This window comes from Oncorhynchus tshawytscha, unplaced genomic scaffold (genome assembly GCF_018296145.1).
Source record: "Oncorhynchus tshawytscha isolate Ot180627B unplaced genomic scaffold, Otsh_v2.0 Un_scaffold_530_pilon_pilon, whole genome shotgun sequence".
Taxonomy (NCBI): domain Eukaryota; kingdom Metazoa; phylum Chordata; class Actinopteri; order Salmoniformes; family Salmonidae; genus Oncorhynchus; species Oncorhynchus tshawytscha.
In genome coordinates, this window is record NW_024609811.1 from 520,970 (window position 1) to 542,332 (window position 21,363).

A 21,363-nucleotide genomic window follows, 5' to 3' on the forward strand; every position below is an offset into this window, starting at 1 on the left:
ATGTTGCTGTGAGTTAAAGGAAAATACAACAAAGCTTTAATTGCAGGTTATATTCAAGTGAGGACTGGACATAGTGCTGAGGTGTATCATGTCACACACCTTTAAGCCAGGGAATCAATAGGGGATGAATGGACTGGAACAGATGAGTGTTTCTCTATAATTCCCCAGGGTGTGTGTGTGTTGGGGGGGCTCTGTGGCTCTGTGAGTCAAAGTCAAAGGGGAATGGAGCTTTTTATTATTATATTAGCTTCAGTATTAGAACATTGTCCTTCTCTATTTCACTGTATATTAGGTTTGTGAAGGAAAAATGAGACACGGGGTTGTTTTGTTATGGATATCAGTGATTAGATATTTTAATTATGTTGAAATCACAATTGATCCCCAACTCAGTTAAAATCACCGTTGAAATTCTATTGCGGGATTGTAATTGTCTCATTCAACGTGAGAAATGGCCCCTACAAGGAAAATTTTATTTAATAGCCTACAGTTGCCTTACGCAATGTAATTGGTATATATTGAGGTGGGACTTGCAACAGAGTGAAAAACAACTTCATAATCTACAATTATAAATAGAGGGGGTTTAAATCTGAACAATTGACAAAATAAGAAGCTATGGGATGCAAGTGTAACGTGTGGGATTTGAACCCACCAGTTCAAATAACACAATTAAGAGTCATCCTTCAAACCATTCAAGATGCATTGAAGACTGGAGTTCCTCGCAATGGGTCTTGAAACCCAGCTAAATTACCTTACAGGCGGGGCTACTCGCTAGTATAAATGCAGAGGTCCGGCAGTCCGTTGCACATTTACTCACTCTGAACTTCCGACCCTCCACTTTGATCCCCTGCGCTCTCTCATTGCCGCCACGACTGCACAGCATTTACCACGCACCGCATCAGAACCATGGATAGCTCAGGAGTGCTGCTCCGACTGCTGTGTATCGGTCTGATGTCCGTTATGTGCCGAGGACAGGCGTCACATGAAGTTTCCGCAGAGGACTTTGGCGCGCAGAACTCTGCCGCGGCCGCAGAGAAAGAACTTGTAAGTTCATATAGGGAATCACTTTTGTTGTTTCAGGCTACCCTGACATGTTGGTCCTGATCTATATATTCATGCACTACAGGTTCTCAACTTAATATCTACATCTAAGTCAATATAATTCGAAATATAAATGCAATCTAAATGTTTGCTCATGATTGTATTATGGTCAACATAACCTTATTCAGCAGTTCGTCCTGTGTCCTTGAAAATTCGATTTATCCATCAGTTTTATCCATGGTTGAACACAGGGATGGAGCTAAAGATTTTGTCCAGTAAACCAACATTTATATTAGCCCGTCTGAAAAGTACCGGCCTCGGTCTAGCTGGCTATCTTAATTAATGTCCATCCCTGGTTGAACCTCAGGAACATATCGCTAAATGTCAAATGTGACACCTGAAGAGATAAAGTTCCACAAGAGGATCTTCTGGAAACAAAAATATAGCCTCTATAACACTGACATTGTCGTTAGGTAGTACATAAACTCATGGGGAAATTGTACTCATATAGGAGTATAGATTTTAAAACTCCCCTTGAGAAAAGCAATGAGAAATTCCATTGACCCTGTTTCCTTTACTCCGCGTCACAGGTGGATGCGATGGAGGCTCTTCTAGTGAAGATGCAGAGCCATCTGCCTTCTAATGAGAAGAGAGGGATGATCCCTCCTGTGAGTCCTAATATGTTCCTGTTTAAAACTAACTTTTACCAATGTTATTTTTAACCAAATGGAGGTTATGTCTGCATTTAAAATCCTCAGTACTTTAAAATCCTCAGTATCAAAGGGGTGTTATAAACTGGGTGGTTCGAGCCCTGAATGCTGATTGGCTGAAAGCTGTGGTATATCAGAGTATACCATTGGTCTGACAAAACATTTATTTGTACTGCTCTAATTAAGTTGGTAGCCAGTTTATAATAGCAATAAGGCACTTTAGGGGTTTGTGATATATGGCCAATGTACCACAGCTAATGGCTGTGTCCAAGCACTCTGCGTTGCGTCTTGCATTAGAACAGCCCTTAGCCATGGTATATTGGCCATATACCACACCCCACAAAATGTGGATGCCTGTTATTAAAGGGGACGTTTAGGATTTGACAACTTTATGTTAGATAGTTCCTCACCCTGAAAGCAGTCCATGGGTCAGGAGAAGCTTTAATCCATGGTTTGGTTTTCTTGAAATATTCCCTATTTCAGCTAACTTTAGCCACCACAAGCTAACAATCAACGTGGCATGTGAGCTGTTTTTTTTTGTAATGGCCAAATCACCTGAAATCAACTCAAATCAACTCCATATTGTATTTGATGTCACAGGCATTTGGCTTTTTTTTTGTAAAATCCTGAACATCCCCTTTAAGCCCCCCATGTTTCTCCCACTCTGTGTTATAGTCTGGCCACCATTTCAATGCAGTTCAATTGAAAGTTTATGTAAAACCAATTAAGGAGTATAAGTTGTCAGTATAATTAAATGCAAGCGGAGAAATGCCAACAGCCTTTGATTTGAGTGCAATTATACAGCCTATTCTAGATAGCGTCCCTAAGTCTAATTAACTGAAAGGAGGAAGAGTCTAAAGAACCAGCGACCACCGCTTCATTCATACAGCAAACTAATTAGAACTTTCATTACCATCGCTGACTAACTCTTTCTCTCCTAATTAAATGTGCTTTTTTTAGTTAAGGACTGTGTTTTGCGATAAAGCTACTTTGTGTTCCTCTCTATACCTCTTTCTCTCTCTCCGTCTATCTATCTCTCCCCCCTCCCTCACTCTCTCTCGGTCTCTCAGTGTGGTATGGGCGACCGGTGTGCCTTGAGGCATGGACCCCGCATTGGGAAGCTCTGTGACTGTGGCAGAGTCAGCAGCTGCAACTCCTTCCTCCTCAAATGTCTCTAAACTCCCTCAAGGAGAAACACTTCACTAGAACCACCACATCCAACGCTCCAGCCAAGACAGAGGAATATCATTATCAACTTGTATCATCACCTGTATCCCAAATGATACCCTATTCCCACTACTTTAGACCATGTCCCCAAGGGCTCGGGTCAATATTATTGCAATATTTAGGGAATATGGGGAGTTTGCGACAAACCACTGTGTCCACAACCGCAAGGGATATGCAAGGGATATGCAGCATCCACAAGCTGTAGGCCAACATTATGGCACTTGAGTTTTGTCTTGTTTTGTCCTTGTGCTTTGATAAAGTCCTTTCCATTGAAAGAGGAGCATGGAGGTGTTTTGTAACCCAGAAAACATTTACAGCATGTGCACTCTGTCAAACAAATAAACATGTTGGTCATCTCACTTGTTTTGGATTTACTGTTCTTACTTCAATACCTCAATGCAAAAATCAAAAAGGTCATTTTGGGATCAAACTGTGACTTAAAGAAGTCATTCACTTTAAGATATGATGCATTCCAGCTATCATTAAGAACACGAATACAAAACAGTTCAACACATAGATCTACGATAGTCTCTTAATGTCATAGCTGGAATTATCATGTAACACAGTCTATGTGAGTCTGGCAGTCTATCTACATTCCAGTGTCCTGTGTTGATCCAGGATATGTTCACCTCAGGGTCGTGTTCATAATGAAGAAAACGGGAGGGAGGGACTACCTGAACATTTTGCTATGATGTGCTCCAATGAATACGACCCATGGTGTTGTTCATTAGGTACAACATTGAAGAAAACAAAGTCAAACGGGGAGGTAGGACTATCTGAATTTGTCCAATAAGAAACGTTTTCATTGCAAAATGTTTTCCTACGTTATGGCCTAATAATCACAACCCTGCCTTTTAGGACATCTTTCAGTGCACAGGAGAAACCAACCATTATGTAAACTAATGAGGAGGTTAGAAATGATTCTGTTTGCTAGTAAACGTCAATACAACTCAATGCCATCGTTCCAGAAGACAACTGTAACCCGACGGCTGCTCCTGGACATAGCAAATATTTACATGGGTATCACAAACAAAACACATTTGCATCACCTATTTGCTTGCCACTGTAACAAAAGGCAGTACAGCATGACTGGTAGCCTGAGCTAAGTGTAAAGGAGGTGTCATTTTCAGTGCCAATATTCTGTCAGTACTACGGCTTCCCACCTTAATTTAAACACGTGAAGGAGTATGTGACATGGAAGGTCGTCTTCTTGGCCTCCGAACTGATGGAAAGTTGGCAGAAGCGGAAGCACTGAGTCAGATGACGCGTTAAGTACCGTTAATGGAAATGAGTGGAAAACTGTCACGTTGAGGAATGGAGCAAAACCGGATAAAGTTGTTCATGAAGACAGGCTTTGGTCTATTAATGGTCTGTTCCTTGTTGGAGTTAGTTTCATGGGAAAATCTGTGTTTTTGGGAGATCCATTAGCAGTCAAGGAGATGGTGGAGGACCCACTGGAAAAGGTGGTGTCAATCAAAGTGACCAGGAGCTGTATGGTGTTGATTTATTGTGTCAGAAGAACAAAAGGAAAGTGCATTGTGTCTCTCTGAATTATCAAAGTATAATTCAAAGTTGAGATTTTCTGAAGAGGGAACAGGTAAAATGTCATGTCTGGCGTTGCGGTGGAAATTGAGGCTGAAAATATACAATGTACCAGGAGTAATGGATGTATGATGATTGAACTGTATGGGGAAGGAAAGGAAAGAGCAAAGCCTATCGGTGCTGTTGCTATTTGATGGTAAATCTCTTCCCACAGATGTAAAGCTGGGGTATATGAGATACACAGTGAGAGCTTCTGTGAACAGACCATTGCAGTGTTGTTAATGTAAAAAGTTTGGCCACGTGGCAAGTGTGTGCAGATGGAATAAATATGTTGTGGAAGAGTCGGTGGATACACGGTGTTGCAATTGTGGTGGGAACCACGTTCCAGGAATGCCCTGTCAGGGTGAAGGAGGTCGAAGTAGCAAGAATCTGGGCTGTTCACCAGGTCTCTTATGCAGAGGCAGCGCAAATAGCGGAAGGGAGAAATGGCAATGGATGCCCCGCAGCCTGCAGAGAGTGTTGTTTATCATTTGAGGGATCCTGAAGTACTGATAGTGAAGAAAGTGGATTTTGTTGTGTTTATTGCACAGGTGATCAATTGTACAAGTCAAACTAACAAGAAATCAAAGAAACTTGACATAATTGTGAATGCAGAGAAAATGTTTTTGGATCTGCTGAAAAGTTCCTGTGAATGTTGTCTGAAGATGCAGTTCCCTTTCAGGCCCCAGATTTGAATGATAGTGTCCCATTCTCCCAGGCTGTTGGCCTGGGATAGGATCAGATAGGGCCAAAGTAGTGAAATAGTGGTTTTAATGGGTGTAGGGTTAGTTGGTAGGGAATTTATTTTCTCTATCAAAGTGTAATTAATTCATATTACAGAATAGTAGGCTGATATACAGCCAAAACAGTAGGTGGCGACATGCACCTAAATCATTTGTTTGCAGACCGCCATAATACCAAAGATAAATAAGTATGTGACATGGGGAAAGTCGGCCATCTTGTTTAGCAGCCTGACTCAGGTAGTGAAGTTCAGTGTCATCCTTCTCTTTTGAGTGAAAACACTACTGTGCTCAATAGCCTTATGCCGGTATTCCATCCAAACCATGTTATAGAGCAGGGCATTGCACTTGACCTTTATAGGTCATTTATGCTTGAGCCAACATGCGCATTGTTTTCCATGAATGCGATCTCCGCAAACGTCTGTAAAATTGCCTTTAAAAGTCACATTGTCAGTGTGTTGCTCTATAACACACCTTGGATTGTATCCCAGCCTAATTCAGTTGGAAATGTAACTGAATTTGGTGTCATTTAGTTTAATTGTTGTTGTTGTGAAAATGACAGTGTCATGCCTACACATATTTACAACAGTGGAAAGTATGGAAGCTTTCTTCTGGATTAGGATAAATGACTGTCCTTGTTATTCCTGGTAGATACCCCTCATTCCACACAATACCATGGTTATTGAGCCATGTGCACATGGTTCTGCACACTGTATAATGTTTGTTTATTCACACAAAACTGTTTCACTTAAGTACCACACACTGTGACCAGAAATGGACCCATATCCTCCCACTGTGATATGAGCCAAACCCTCTTATAATGCATCATCACTGTAAATATTCAGGTCAAACATTCAAATGCACAACATCTTTAAACAGAAAGGACTTGGGTTCAAACAGTCTTGGTTTCCTTTCAAATAGTTTAGCGGCACTTGATTGAGTTTTTCTGGTTTAATGGAACCAACGAAATCGTCCCAGAAGTCCAAACCCTGTGTCCTCTGCCCATCTGGCACTCCAGCCAAGCTCAATCAAACCCTCAATGTATTTGAAAGAAAAAAAATACTACTTGAAACCAGGTATAAAACACAGTGGGCCATAACCTAGCTGTCGGACTGCATTGAGTGCACATCCCAGCAATCCAGAGTGTCTCCATCCACAAGTCCATAAAAGGACAGTAAAGTTAGAGAGCATGGCTCATTCAAAAATCCCCTGGTTTCTTGCTTTGGGGGGAAATTATAGCAAGTCAAGCACAAACCCCATGGTACTGCCTTTCCAACCATGATGCACCATTTCAGTGTGCAAAAAAACCCCATGTCAATAATGATACATCTTTATGGCTGAATGTCGCTCTGTTTGGGATATTTGTCGCTGTGAGCGATACATTATTAAGGGGTGTCATTGTAATGTATGCGTCTGGGTGGTGGCGCGTCTGGTGAGTGTATGTGAAGAAATGTATTTGTTGGGATTGGAGGTGTCAAGAAAAATATGAATCTGGTTAATGGGAAACTAGGCATCCTGATATCCAGATTGGGTATCTTAAAGTGAATGAGAATCTCTTTCTCTCTCACACACTCTCTGTCTTTCTCTTTCTCTCTCCCTCTTCCTCTTTCTCTCTCTCTCTCATTCTCTATTGCAAAAGGTATGTACAAAAATATATAAAATCAAATACAAATTGCACGTTTTATGTAAGACTAATATATTTCATATATGATATTCATATAGGATAAAAGTAAGATCCATTCTGTTTCCTGTTAAGACATAACATGCAGATGGGGTGGTGAAATCTCGGACTCCCTCATGGTCAATCACACTAACTGCCCAACCAAAACAGTTTGTGCAATACCTCGCTGAAATGTAGACGAATGTCTCCAGGCATTCTGGAGAACCTTCTACAACGCCAGGCGCTCCAGGCTTCTTTATGAACATAAGATTTTAATGCACCTTTTGTAATAATCCAAATATATGATTTTAATACACTTTTTGCAATCTTCTTCTCTCCAGCAATTATCTCTTTGAAAGTATGTGAATATTCATTGGCCACATGTTGGCCTCATCTCAACTGATCTTTGGTGAAACAGTTGGCCTTGACTTATCCTAAGATGGCCGACAGACAACTACTACCCTCGTTTCTCTAATTCGATCCTGTTTGTCTTCAGTTAGCCTCACTACACAGTGTCTATAGACGTGGCTCCAATCTGCCTGAACACAGCCTGGGTCTCTTTTTTCTCTCAACCCCTCTTATTACATCAGTGTTCTAGTGATGGTCTGGTGAGGGTCTGGTGATGGGACACAACAGGACCTGTGTGTTCACTAACGTCTGTCACACCCGTCACGCCCCCTGGGCTCCTGTCAAAGCAATGGAGACAGGAAGGACCAGACTGAGACTATGTGTTAATCATGTTAAAGTAAGGAGAGGCTATCATACTGATGGTGGGGACAGGGTTCCATCCTCTCACTGTCTGTCAGACTAACACTAATGTAGTGATCAAGGGGGAACCGCCATAGTCAACATGCAAGCCTGTAGTTACAGGGGAAGTACACTGCCTTCTGTGCCATAAAAGTCCAGACTTCTTGGCAGAAGCTGTCACGTTCGCTGGAATAAATGTCGGACCAAGGCGCAGCGGATGTTGAGTTCCACATGATTTATTAGAAAGTGAAACTAAGCAAAGACAAATAAACAATAAACTAACAACGAACCGTGACTACAGAGATGCTTTGTGCACTAACTCAAAACACAATATCCCACAAACACAGGTGGGAACAAACACTACTTAAATATGATCCCCAATTAGAGACAACGATTACCAGCTGCCTCTAAAGTGGGAATCCTACAAATCACCAACATAGAAACATGAAAACTAGAACACCCACATAGAAAGAATAAACTAGACTAACCCCCCAGTCACGCCCTGACCTACTCCACCATAGAAAATAAAGACTTTCTATGGTCAGGACGTGACAGAAGCAGTATTGCGTCTACAGGAAGGTTATACTATTGCCTGCTTAGAAACAGAATGGAGAGTCATTTCACGTTTTATGAAAAGGGCTTTGCATTTAGTGCATTTTGTGGTTTTTGTTTTTTGTTTTTTGGAGTTGTTTTTTTTGCAGTATTACTTTAGTGCCTTGTTGGATAAAAGATGCATGTTTTGGAATATTCTGTATATTTGTATTCTTCTTTTCACTCCGTCATTTAGGTCATTATTGTGGAGTCACTACAATGTTGTTGATCCATCCTCAGTTTACTCTGTAAATATTTTAAAATCACCAATGGCCTCATGATAACATCCCTGAGCAGTTTTACTCCTGTCCTGCGGCTCAGTTCAGAAGAACGACTGTATCTTTGATGTGTCTTGGTGGTTTAATAAATAATCCACAGCATAATTATTACCTTGACCATGCTTAAAGATATATTCAATGTCTGATTTGTTATTGTTACCCATCTACCAATCATTGCCCTCCTTTATGAGGCTTTCAAAAAGCTCCCTGGTCTTTGTAGTTGAATCTATGCTTGAAATTCAATACTTGACATACTAATGTTGTATGTGTGGGGGACAGAGGAAGGGTAAGAAATGATATCCTTTATTATTTCACACAGAGTGAGTCCATTTAACTTATCTTTAAAAAAAATTGAATTTATATTCCACTTTGACATTACAGGGTATTTTAAGATTTGTGCGTATTGTGGGTCTCCGATGCTAGGCTTTGTTGACTGTGACTGCAGTATGTGGACAGCTTTCACTGCTGTTGATAACTTCATTGCTTCCTTCTCACAGTAGCTCTCCAGCTGCCTCTTGAGTTCTGAGACAGATTCCTTCACTGTCTTAAAAACACAACCTTGGTTAAGGATGGTGGCAGGTAACTCTTCAGACACAGGGGGGGGTACTATGGTCTTTGAACCTCTGAAGGAACTAGATGTTGCTTCAGCCTGACGCACTTCAGCCTTCTCCTGGGCTCTGATCAGCTCCTTCACTTCAGAGTGCCTTCTCTCAATGGAGAGAATCAGCTCAGTAAAGATCTTCTCACTGTCGTTCACTGCTGCCTGTGCAGAGCACTTTTAAGATACACAGAGAAAGAGACGGTGGATACATTTCAACCAGCACACTCAATCGGCTTTCACCAGGACCCCAATATGTAAATATTATACACATGCATTAGACATGTATATATTTATATATATACTTCAAATATAAAAAACATAAGTTCCTTAGTGGGAAACACACCCCCCACCCCCAACCATACAGCGTGCCCCGTATAGGAGGGAGACTGGCGGCGCCGGACAGGCGGGAGACTCTGGCGGCGCCGGACAGGCGGGAGACTCTGGCGGCGCCGGACAGGCGGGAGACTCTGGCGGCGCCGGACAGGCGGGAGACTCTGGCGGCGCCGGACAGGCGGGAGACTCTGGCGGCGCCGGACAGGCGGGAGACTCTGGCGGCGCCGGACAGGCGGGAGACTCTGGCGGCGCCGGACAGGCGGGAGACTCTGGCGGCGCCGGAGTGAAGGGCCGTGGAGGCGCACTAGAGGTCTCGAGCAACAAGCCTGCACAACCCGTCCTGGCTGGATACCCCCTGTACCCCTTCAAGTGCGGAGACTTGGAACAGGCTGCACTGGGCTGTGCTGGTGAACCGGGGACACCGTGCGTAGGGCTGGTGCCATATATCCCGGGCCGAGGAGACGCACTGGAGTCCAGATGTCCTGAGTTGGCTTCATCCCTACTGGCTCGATGCCCACTCTATCCCGGCCGATTCGAGGAGCTGCGATGTAACGTACCGGGCTGTGAACATGCACTGGAGACACTGTGCGCTCCACTGCATAACACGGTGCCTGACCAGTACGACGCTCCACCCGGTAAGCACGGGGAGTTAGCTCAGGTTTCTTACCTGACTCCGCCAATCTCCCCGTGTGCCTCCCCCCCCAATTATTATGGGGCTGCCTCTCGTGCACTTTTCCTCGAGCCAACTCCTCGTAGTGTCGCCGCTCCGCTTTGGCTGCCTCCAGCTCCTCTTTAGGACGACGATTCCCTCCCGGCTGTGCCCAAGGTCCCTTGCCGTCCAAGATTTCCTCCCATGTCCAGGAGTCCATTCTTCCATGCTTAGTCCTTTGGTGGTGGGTAGTTCTGTAACGGCTCTCCTCTTCGTCTGATGATGAGGAATAGGAATCATCGGACCAACATGCAGCGTGGTAAGTGTTCATCGTAAATGTAATTAAATAAACTGAACACTGAATGACAAAAAACAACAAAGAGAGTGAACGACACGAAACAGTCCTGTAAGGTGAAAAAACACAAAACAGGAAACAACTATCAACAAACACAGGTGGGAACAGGCTACCTAAGTATGGTTCTCAATCAGAGACAACGATTGACAGCTGCCTCTGATTGGGAACCATACCGGGCCAAACACATAGAAATACAACACACAGAACAAAACATAGAATGCCCACCCCCACTCACACCCAGACCAAACCAAAATAGAGACGTAAAAAAGGAACTAAGGTCAGGACGTGACACTGTTACTAGGGTATTCCATCTGTTTTAAGGTCCATTCTCTTTCACCTCTCTAGGGTATCTGAATAGTTATACCGCCATCCCATTTCACCAGTGAACTATACAGAAAGAACTGTGTCTCTGACTTCCCCCTACCCCTGCATTGAGTCTATTGACTTTGCACCAGTATAACTCTTCCCATGCTGTGCTGTAGTAGCACAGAGCAGGTCAGTAGTGTGTGTATTCCGTCGATTGGAGATCAGGACGTACAGAATCCTCTGTTGAGTCATGAAAGACACTGACCAGGAGGATTGGGACCTCTGCTCTGCACTAAGGCAAAACTCAAAGCCAGCCAGTCTTCAGGAGTAGATCTGCTCTCATCATGACAAACTGCTGGAGGTTAATTGTCGTACCGATTAGCAGTGTATCTGTTGTCTGTGTACGATGGATCAACATAAAGGCCATGATGAAACAGTCTCAGCCAGAGCAGAAAAGACAGAGTAACAGGGGCAGGATAACTCAAATGCCCTCCTGTAGGCACTGACTGAACATTGCACTCTGCACACACATTGAAGCAGGAAGTTACATAATAGCCATGTGGCAGCCACTCCTATTCCTCAGCACAAACAAGGAAAACTAAAATTCTCTCTCCTATTTGGCAGCACATTTTGTTAGTGTGCCGTATCAAAATGGCAGAGGCATTTTTTAAAGATCTACTGAAGGATCCGGTGACTACTGCCTGTGGACACAGCTACTATATGGGCTGTATTCAGGGCTGTTGGGATCAGGATGATCTGAAGGCTGTCTACAGCTGCCCAGAGTGCCGACAGACACGTTGTCCCAAGACCTGTTCTGAGCAGAAACACTTTGCTTCAAGCTACTTTTCCTGCACACTGTTATGCTGAACCTGGAGATGTGGAGTGTGATTCTTGCACTGACTGTTGTTGACAAGAATAGACCTATTCAGTTCATACCCAAATCCTGTCTGGTGTGTCTGGCCTCTTACTGTGAGACTCACCTCCAGCCTCACTATCAATCTCCTGCCTTTAAGAAGCACAACCTGGTCGACGCCTCCACACAACTACAGGAGAAGATCTACTCTCATCATGACAAACTGCTGGAAGTTTACTGTGTATGATAGATAAACATAAAGGCCATGATACAGTCTCAGCTACAAGAGAAAGGACTGAGAAACAGAAGCAGGTGAGGGGAAATCAACAGAAATCCCTGCAGAGAATCCAGAAGATAAAGAAGGAGATGCAGAGGCTGAGACAGGCTGTGGACTCTCTGAAGGTGAGTGTTGGGACCATCTACATAGAGAGCAATAGTAATGGCATCTTTTTGTAGGCACTAACTCCGCCAGGTTCGTTGGACAAAGCCTATGGGAAAATTAATCTAGGGGTTTGTATAAGTTCTAAAAAATGATGTCTGTGGTAAACAGACTTAGGTTAAGTTTAGTTCTATGAGATCATCTTCATCAGCTAACTTCACTTTTTGAGAATTTAAGCCTTTATGTAGTCATAAAAAGCACAAAGCACGTAAAGGCTTCATAAAAGTTCATGTTAACTGACTAGTATTGTCTCATTTCAGGTATGACCTAGATGGGTCAAAGAAAAAAAGTTAATACAGGGGCAGGCAAACGACAGGTCAAAGGCAGGCAGATGTCAGTCATCCAGAGAAGGTGCAAAGGGTCCAGAACAGCAGGCTGTCTCAGGGTCAGGGCAGACAGGGGTCAATAATCCAGTGAGGTGGGGCAAGGTGCAGAACGGCAGGCTCAGGGCAGGCAGAAGAGTCAAAACCGGGAAGGACTAGAATCCAGGAGCAAGAAACAGACAGGAGTAGGGGAACAAACGCTGGTAGGTTTCACAAACAAAACAAATTGGCAACAGACAAACAGAGAACACAGGTATAAATACCCAGGGGATAATGGGGAAGATGGGCACACACCTGGAGTCGGACCAAAATGGGGGTGATGATGACATGTTATTTTAATGAAGGAAGTACAAAGAAACACAAAGACAGGTGAAACAGATCAGGGTGTGACAAAAACCTGTAACATCTCCTAAGTCTGTGCTAACCTCAAACCTTATTTTCAGCGTTTATTCTTTCCGCAGTAATTTTCCCCATAGGAAAGACCAGAGGTAACTCATTTCCGGGTTTTTAGAACAAGCTGGGGAGCTCTATTAGACTTAAGCAATAAGGCCTGAGGAGTTTCGGTATATTGGCCAATATATCACAAACCCCTGAGGTGCCTTATTGCTATTATAAATAGGTTACCATCATAAATATAACAATAAACAAATAGTTTTGTGTCATACCCGTGGTATATTGTCTGAATGAAATACACAGCAGGAATGCTGTTTCAGCCAATCAGCATCCAGGAACCAAACTACCTGGTTAATAGATATGTATTTTATTCGGGACAGAAACAAGGAAAATATAACATTAACACATTGAATCATTAATGCATTGTACCATCAAGCTTTACCAATGTGCCGATTTGCAGCATCAGTGCCACTCTCTAGATTTGCTTTTTTTTAAATTATAAAGAACAGTTATAACTAATCAACAAAAGAATGGTTCACAAGCGAATACATCCTTGCTGTTCTATAAAACCAGTTTTCACTTTCTGTGGGAATTCATGCATACTAGGCACACATTTATAGTATAAATATACAGTATATGTCTATATACACCGAGTGTAAATTAGGAACACCTGCTCTTTCCATGACATAGACTGACCAGGTGAATCCAGGTGAAAGCTATGATCCCTTATTGATGTCACTTGGTAAATCCACTTCAATCAGTGTAGATGAAGGGGAGGAGACAGGTTAAAGAAGGATTCTTAAGCCTGTAGAAAATGTAGACATTGATTGTGTATGTGTGCCATTCAGAGGGTGAATGGTCAAGACAAAAGATTTAAGTGCCTTTGAATGGAGTATGGTAGTAGGTGCCAGTTTGAGTTGATGGGTTTTTCACACTCAACAGTTTCCCGTGCATATCAAGAATGGTCCACCACCCACCACATCCAACCAACTTGACACAACTGTGGGAAGCATTGGAGTCAATATGGGCCAACATCCCTGTGGAACGCTTTAGACACCTTGTAGAGTCCATGCCCCAACAAATTGAGGCTGTTCTGAGGGCAAAAGGTGGTGCAACTCAATATTAGGAAGGTGTTCCTAACGTTTTGTACACTCAGTGTATACGTCTATAATATTTACATGTCCGGGGTGAGTGAGTGGGCTGGTTGAAATGTATCCATCTTCTCTTTCTGTGTATCTTAACGATCTGCACAGGCAGCAGTGGACGACCTGCACAGGCAGCAGTGGACGACCTGCACAGGCAGCAGTGGACGACCTGCACAGGCAGCAGTGGACGACCTGCACAGGCAGCAGTGGACGACCTGCACAGGCAGCAGTGGACGACCTGCACAGGCAGGCACCTGCACAGGCAGCAGTGGACGACCTGCACAGGCAGCAGTGGACGACCTGCACAGGCAGCAGTGGACGACCTGCACAGGCAGCAGTGGACGACCTGCACAGGCAGCAGTGGACGACAGTGAGAAGATCTTTACTGAGCTGATTCACTCCATTGAGAGAAGGCACTCTGAAGTGAAGGAGCTGATCAGAGCCCAGGAGAAGGATGAAGTGAGTCAGGCTGAAGGACTCCTGGAGCAACTGGAGCAGGAGGTGACTGAGCTCAGGAGGAGATGTGCTGAGATGGAGCAGTTCTCACACACTGAGGACAACATCCTGTTCCTTCAGAGGTTCAAAGACCATAGTACCCCCTGTGTCTAAAGAGTTTACATGCCACCATCTAGTGAAGGAATCTGTCTCAGAACTCAAGAGGCAGCTGAAGAGCTACTGTGAATAGGAAGCGGTGAAGATATCGGCAGAAGTCAATGCTGTCCACATACTGCAGTCCCACCCCAGAGAAGAGCAAGCTTCAAGCAGGCCTAAACCACAGCGTTTCACAAGACCACCATCAGCCAACAACTTAACTTCTGATAAGCTGGTGGTATGTGAACCTTTTGACATGAACAGTTTTCTGCATCTCTTACGGAGCATGAAATAAATTAAATGTATCCGTAAAGGGTTAAATGACCAGTTGGAGAATTATGTCACTTACAGTAAGGCTTCTTTCTTCACCCTTCACTTTTCCCCGTGTTTTGGAAACTCATATGAAATGTATGTTCTGCCCATTCTGTTTCTAAGCAGGCAATACTATAGCTTCCCTTTAGGCGCAATACTTCTCCCGAGAGGTCTTGACATTGTTACGCACGCCTCTGAAGAGCGAACGCAACACCCTGCTACAACTAAACTCTCCGTGAAGTGAAAAAGGTATGGACTGTAGGTGCAAGTAAGAATGACAACAGGCAGAATGTGGTACCGTTTACAAGGACTATATTCCTTTACACGGTAATATGGGGAAAAGGTATGGACGGAACCAAAGCAAAGATAGGCGAGGGGGGGCTTTAAGATTTACTATCTTACCTGCCTACCCACTACTTACCTAATTTAGCACCACCTGGTGCCCTAACCAAAATACAGGGGTGGTCTGCCCAGGTCTTACCTAGTGTGCCTAGACAGTGAATATACTACGGGTATATGTATGCCCGCGGGCCTCTTGCCTAAGCACTCCCAAGGTGCCTTCCCCTTCTCCCCTGGGAACAAATGAAACAGAATATTAAACAATTTTACAAACAAACTAAGAAACAAAGGACATCAAATAAGCTCTATCTGAGCAACAAACTCACAGAACATATCACTTCCCAGCAATGAACTCCCAGCAAGTCAACCTCTAGCAAAATCTCTCAGCAATCCCTACCTCCAAAATCTCTAGCAAATCTCTCTAGCAAATCTCTCTAACAAAATCTCTGCAATGACCTCCCAGAAAAAATCTCTCTCCTGAACAGAACACTGGCTTTTATATAGCTTCAGAAGGAATGGGTAATTGGAGACAGCTGTGTCTTGACGAGGGGGCGGGGTCAGCTCTCCAATTAACCATGGAGTCGACCAATCAGCTGCTTGAGGGATTTCAGGAAGCCATTTCCTGAAATAAACACATGCAAATACACAAGCTATAACACATAAACTGGGGAACATAACAACATTTATGCCACATATATTGATAAAAAGGTTCAGAGTATCTCTGATTCATTGGTAACAAGGCATTTAATAAGAAAAGACCCTGCAGAAGGTAAGCTGAGGCTGAAACGTTGGTGGTTTACCCAGTAAATTACTGGAAGTTCATACAAAGAGTGTACGACTCTCGTTATTTTGAATTAATTTAACAAGAACTGCTTTTCTTGGATTGCACAGCCCTCGGATATTGAGGTGCGTGACTTGGATAATAAGCCATTTCTACAGCACAGATACATGTGGCAAAATGAATTACATTGTGTTATTAATTTCCATAGGGTGTGATAAGCCAGTCTTTCGTAAACATTGTAATGGAATTAAAGAAGACTGTGAGTACGTCCCAAATAGGGGATAGGGAATAGGATGCCATTTGCGACAAAGCCGGTAATTCAATGCCATGTAGAGTCTAATTAGGTTAATGAGTTTTAATGTAATCTTGGAAAGCCAGAACCATAATCTTGCATAACTGCGTCACAAACAACTGTCAACAAAGAGAAGTTTTAATACAGCAGAATTTCTTCAGGAAAAGATAGACCCTTAGCTCTTCTTGTCTAATGTTTTAAAGTTTATATAATAGTCATTTAACCAAATTATATGGAATTATACAAAATAAATACTTAAGGAAAGCAGATTTTGTCCTCTGCTGGTGGTGAAGGTAAATGTACACTCAGTTGCTAAGAATGTCTTAATATTGGATTTAAGGTATACATTTTTTACTATTCATTTGGGATGGCAAGGCCTCCTGGTGTACATCTACCTACGCAATAAATGACGTGCAAATGGCCTTCACTCTTTAGATAAGGTTTGAGGTCTGAAAAACGTTGACACATGTAAATGATCCCTTTAAAAGGTTTTAACTAGGCCTTTTAATCACAAGTCACGATGAACATTTTCTAGAAAGTATTATCTTACACGTCGATCTGAGATTAAACAAACATGATGTATTAATATACCTGTTAGAGTTGGTTTCCCATCATGCACTGCCTTTCGATGTTCCAATGTACTCTCAGAGCAAACGTTAAACCATTCAAATGACACCTGCTGGGCTCTAATGAAAGTAACTTAGGCAAATGATCCATCAGGTACTGTATAGCCTCTGTGTCTAAAAAGTAATTTAATACCCTTCTGTACTATCATAGTGAGCAGATTGAGCTTTGAAATAACAAAGAATGCAAATCCAATTGGATTTGAAAGTGCATGGACTGTAGGCATTTTTAATACATTTCCCTTTCTTGTTTCTTCGATAGCATAGATAGGAAGAATTTTCATGTGATTGTGCCTGTGGGACAAACCTCTGTTCACAGTGTGACATAAATGCAATATAGAGCACCTTAGATTACAAATGTGTATGTGAGGTATGATGCCACAACAGGGTGGCTCAGCAAGGTCATCTTTCATATTTTATGGTTTGAGTCTTTTAGTGTGTTTCACAGATGTAATAATTTGTCAGCTATCCCAGTCCACCTAAGGGGAACAACAGTCAAGAGGACAAATAGGCTTCATATCTTAAACTGATGAGTTAATAGACTAAGACTACAGCACATAGCTTTAAGATTGGTAGGCAATGAAGGAATGATGATCTTAATGCTAAACATGATCTTTAGGTTTTTGGGAAACTCACCCCTGACCAGTACGAGCCAACATTCTTTTGATTGTGTTTCCTGGTCCGGATCATTATTGTTTTTTCATAAAAGCTAGTTGGTTTTTACACAGTCACTCCATTCAGAGTGATATTTTACCACTCTATGGCCGAGGTATTCAACCAGGGGTCCGCAAAAATCTGAATTAAAAAACTAAACATATTTCAATGTTTTTATGAATATCTCTAGTAACAACAGAATAAACGCATTTTGACTTGCATACCTACAGTAGAAAATAAGAGTATCTTATTTCTCAACTTTATTTCTCAACTCCTAATATTGACCAAATTACACTGGTTGGAGTCAATACACTCACTGCAGTATCTAACATAGGCTTTGAAAAAGCACCCGTGAAAGGGCTGCTGGTAAGCTTTGTTGACTTGAACATACATTTTTGCCAACACATTTGTTTAACCAGCTATAACTGCTCTTAGTTGAAATGTGTTTGCAGTTACCTTTCTAGCTAATAGACTAGGAGTTTACACTTCCTCTTCCAATTATAACACAGATAGAAGTCAGAGACAGATGTTACAACGGATGTATAAATCTGAAGCTTCCATTAGAACATCCACTCACCACCAAATATGGTGATGAGAGGAAGTCCCCTGGCGTGAAGTGGGAGATGGAGCTAGATTAAACTTGGCCAAATATTCTGCAAGTGTTTTCTGCTCCCAAAACTAGAATCTGTTGTGAACAGAGTGCACTATGTTTTGTAGACTTGACATAATGATGGCAGTCCCTGGGTTGCCAGTTTCCCTGGGAGGGGTCCCTGGGCAACAAAAGGTTGAAGAACCCTGCTCTTTTGCTGTCAGGGCCATTTTGATGTGCTGTGCTTCTAATCTCTCATGACAATCATTACTTTTACATAAATGTAACTCAAATCTAAATGGTAAATAAAAACACATGACTGAATAATGTTCATGTTTGTTTGCCTCGGTTGCGGTCAATTCCTTTTCAATTCAGTCAATTCAGGAAGTAAACTATCATTTAAATTCCAATTTTCCTTAATGTCTCTCTAGGAGTACGTTTAGAATTGGAATTTCAGTTTACTTCCAGAATTGACTGAATTGAAATGGAATTGACCACAATTCTGATGTATCCATATCAGTATGAGTGAACAGCAGTGACTACATCCCTCTCCTTTCTGGCTGAGGGGGCTACTGAGGAAGTGCTTGGGTGAGCTGAGGTCTCCTCCTTCACTCTGGCTGGCTGCTCTGCTGTCACCTGTTGCCAGACGCCTCAGCTGATGTACCGGTGGTGGGCTTCTTCCTCTGTCACTGCTGCTTCTGTGGTCTGGGATAACCAGATAACCAGTTTAGGCCTCTTGGGCTGGATCACTTTTCTGATTGGCAAGACTATCCATCAGCCACTTCCAGGCCTCCACATGCTGCACAGCACTCAACTGTCTGTTATACGGTATGTGAACGCTTCAGTCTAATGAATGTACCCCACTGCCACTTTTTAAATGTAACCTTTATTTAACTAGGCAATTCAGTTAAGAACAAATTCTTATTTACAATGACAGCCTACCCCGGGCCAAATCCGGACGACGCTGGGCCAATTGTGCGGGATGGGACTCACAATCACAGCCGGATGTGATGCAGCCCAGATTCAAACCAGAGACTGCAGTGGCACCTCTTGCACTGAGATGCAGTGCCTTAGACCGCTGCACCACTCAGGAGCCCTGCATTGTATTGTGTGTATTGTATTTAAGTACTCAAGTTCTTCACTTTATGTCAACTTTTTTTACATAACTTTGTTTCTTTCTAACCTGACATACTGTAAGTAAAGTAGATAGTTACAATCATATTCAATAGTCCTATATACTGTTCTTATTGATATATATAGAATAACATATCCTTTTTCTTCTGTGAGCTCATTGCACACGTTACACAGTTTCTCTATGGATAAATCAAATCAAGCCTGAACTGTGTGATGTAGTAGGGAGTTGTAGTTTCCAACAGGCCAATATTCAACATAGCATAACACATGGTAATTAACTTCAATTACCATAATCCATTGTGCATCTACTTGTCTGTGTTTCTTTTATGCCTGCTACGGAAGAGACAATAACGCAGCTTTTGCTTCACTAGGTGTCTCTACCTGAAAATACATTATCAAAGTGATTGATAGTTGGTATTCCGCAGTCATAAAAGTATACCTTATTTACTTTGAAGAAATACAACATTTTGTCAGACTGCATAGACAGCAGCTATATAAAGACTTGGAATGAAATAATAAAGTCATCAAATAAAACAAATGTAATATACACAGCAACTGAAATATTTTATTAAAGTGAATAAATTATGGTTAATAAGTGATTAGCAGTAATTTGCAGTCACTACCATCATGTTTTTTTTGTGTCAACCAGAAAACCATGATTATTTTTGTATAATCTATTCTAACCGAAACCGAACCCACCTCAAAAAGCACTAATTGCTTACCACTACTAATATCTTAAAAAGTAGGATATTTATAAACAAGCATTTACAAACCAAGTCATTTCTCTCAAATATAAAGAACATTACATTTTGGTTGATCCATCTTCAAAAGTGATTGGTTTCAATTCTACTGCTGCTGCTATTCATTGTATAGTCTGACTGAGTTGTTGTATTCTGTTTTTTGACCAATAGATGGCGCTCTTTGGTTATTAAATATACCTTAGACCAAGAGAGAAATCACCAGATGTTAGTGAACTTAGAAAGGACTGATATCATCCTGAGACCCAGCAATGAATTTATGTCCTCTCTAGCAGACATTCGTTGTTGTTCCGCATCTCTAAGGCCATACATGCCACTGTGTTAAGTACTGCTGTACCTTTGAGAGGACATTCTGGGCTTTTCAGTGATATCACATGTGTGACCTGGATAATTTTCTCCTCCTGGTTTTTTAAAATGGCTGCCAACACAATTAGCTTATTTTATGGTATGAAGAAAGGTGTGTGTTATTGAGTAATTATATTTTTTGTGAGTTTGTTATTCAAATTTCTTTTAGTAAGAAATTATCCCAGGAATAGTTTGGTGATCTTTTTTCCACATTAAATGAGAACTAAATAAAAGCTTGTTTATAAATGTCTTCTGTAGTGGACAGCAGAGCTAGCAACTATGTTTATGCCTACTGTACCCACAGTTTTCAGATTTACTATCAAACAATGACTTATTTCTACTACGGTGCTCATACAATACTAAATAAATAAATATATGTATTCAAAAAAAAGCCACCCCAAACATAAAAAAAACATTAAAACAAACGTGTATTTTGCTGAGTCTAATCAGGTTAGAAAGATGTCAAATGTTGAGGAAAACTACTTTTGACAAGAAAGGACGAAAAGTGACAAATGAGAGCTACTTATTTGGACAAAACAGTTTTGTCATGCTTTAGGTACATGTAAGTTTTTCCCTGCTTTTGAAAGGAGCTGGCTAGTAGATACCCATAGACTTTCAGCAATTGTGCTAAGCTAACGATATGCTACCTTCAGCTTCCTTCAAGCTGCAGGCAGAGACATAAAAATGCTATCCATTCGTTTGTCTGAGTCGGTAATTAAAATACAAAATCCCAAAATACTGAAGTTACCTTGTAAGAACATAAAAGAATATAACGGGATTCAGAATCTACATCACTGACACTGGAGAAATGAGTTGTGGGATTATGCTGTGACAGTGCATGTTTAAAGTTCCCTTACTGTATTTTAAATGAGTTGTAGGATTATGCTGTGACTGTGCATGTTTAAAGTTCCCTTACTGTATTTTAAATGAGTTGTAGGATTATGCTGTGACTGTGCATGTTTAAAGTTCCCTTACT

General features: G+C 42.0%; 2 protein-coding genes across 2 annotated transcripts; both read left to right on the plus strand.

The window, feature by feature from the left end:
* Positions 1–790: 790 nt before the first annotated feature.
* cartl (cocaine- and amphetamine-regulated transcript-like) lies at positions 791–3,146 on the plus strand. The gene is made up of 3 exons (XM_042318632.1): positions 791–1,041; positions 1,629–1,706; positions 2,819–3,146. The coding sequence occupies exons 1-3, from the start codon at positions 904–906 to the stop codon at positions 2,924–2,926; spliced, it is 324 nt and encodes a 107-aa protein (XP_042174566.1). The 5' UTR covers positions 791–903; the 3' UTR covers positions 2,927–3,146.
* An 8,247-nt stretch (positions 3,147–11,393) lies between these two features.
* Positions 11,394–15,126, plus strand: LOC121845988. The gene is made up of 2 exons (XM_042318617.1): positions 11,394–12,071; positions 14,078–15,126. The coding sequence occupies exons 1-2, from the start codon at positions 11,913–11,915 to the stop codon at positions 14,576–14,578; spliced, it is 660 nt and encodes a 219-aa protein (XP_042174551.1). The 5' UTR covers positions 11,394–11,912; the 3' UTR covers positions 14,579–15,126.
* The last annotated feature ends 6,237 nt before the right edge of the window (positions 15,127–21,363 follow it).

Coding starts and splice junctions, on each gene's coding strand:
- LOC121845988 (XM_042318617.1), top strand. CDS start 11,913: ATGATAGATAAACATAAAGGCCATGATACAGTCTCAGCTACAAGAGAA. Junction 12,072..14,077: donor AGGCTGTGGACTCTCTGAAG/GTGAGTGTTGGG, acceptor CGATCTGCACAG/GCAGCAGTGGACGACCTGCA.
- cartl (XM_042318632.1), top strand. CDS start 904: ATGGATAGCTCAGGAGTGCTGCTCCGACTGCTGTGTATCGGTCTGATG. Junction 1,042..1,628: donor CGGCCGCAGAGAAAGAACTT/GTAAGTTCATAT, acceptor TCCGCGTCACAG/GTGGATGCGATGGAGGCTCT. Junction 1,707..2,818: donor AGAGAGGGATGATCCCTCCT/GTGAGTCCTAAT, acceptor TCGGTCTCTCAG/TGTGGTATGGGCGACCGGTG.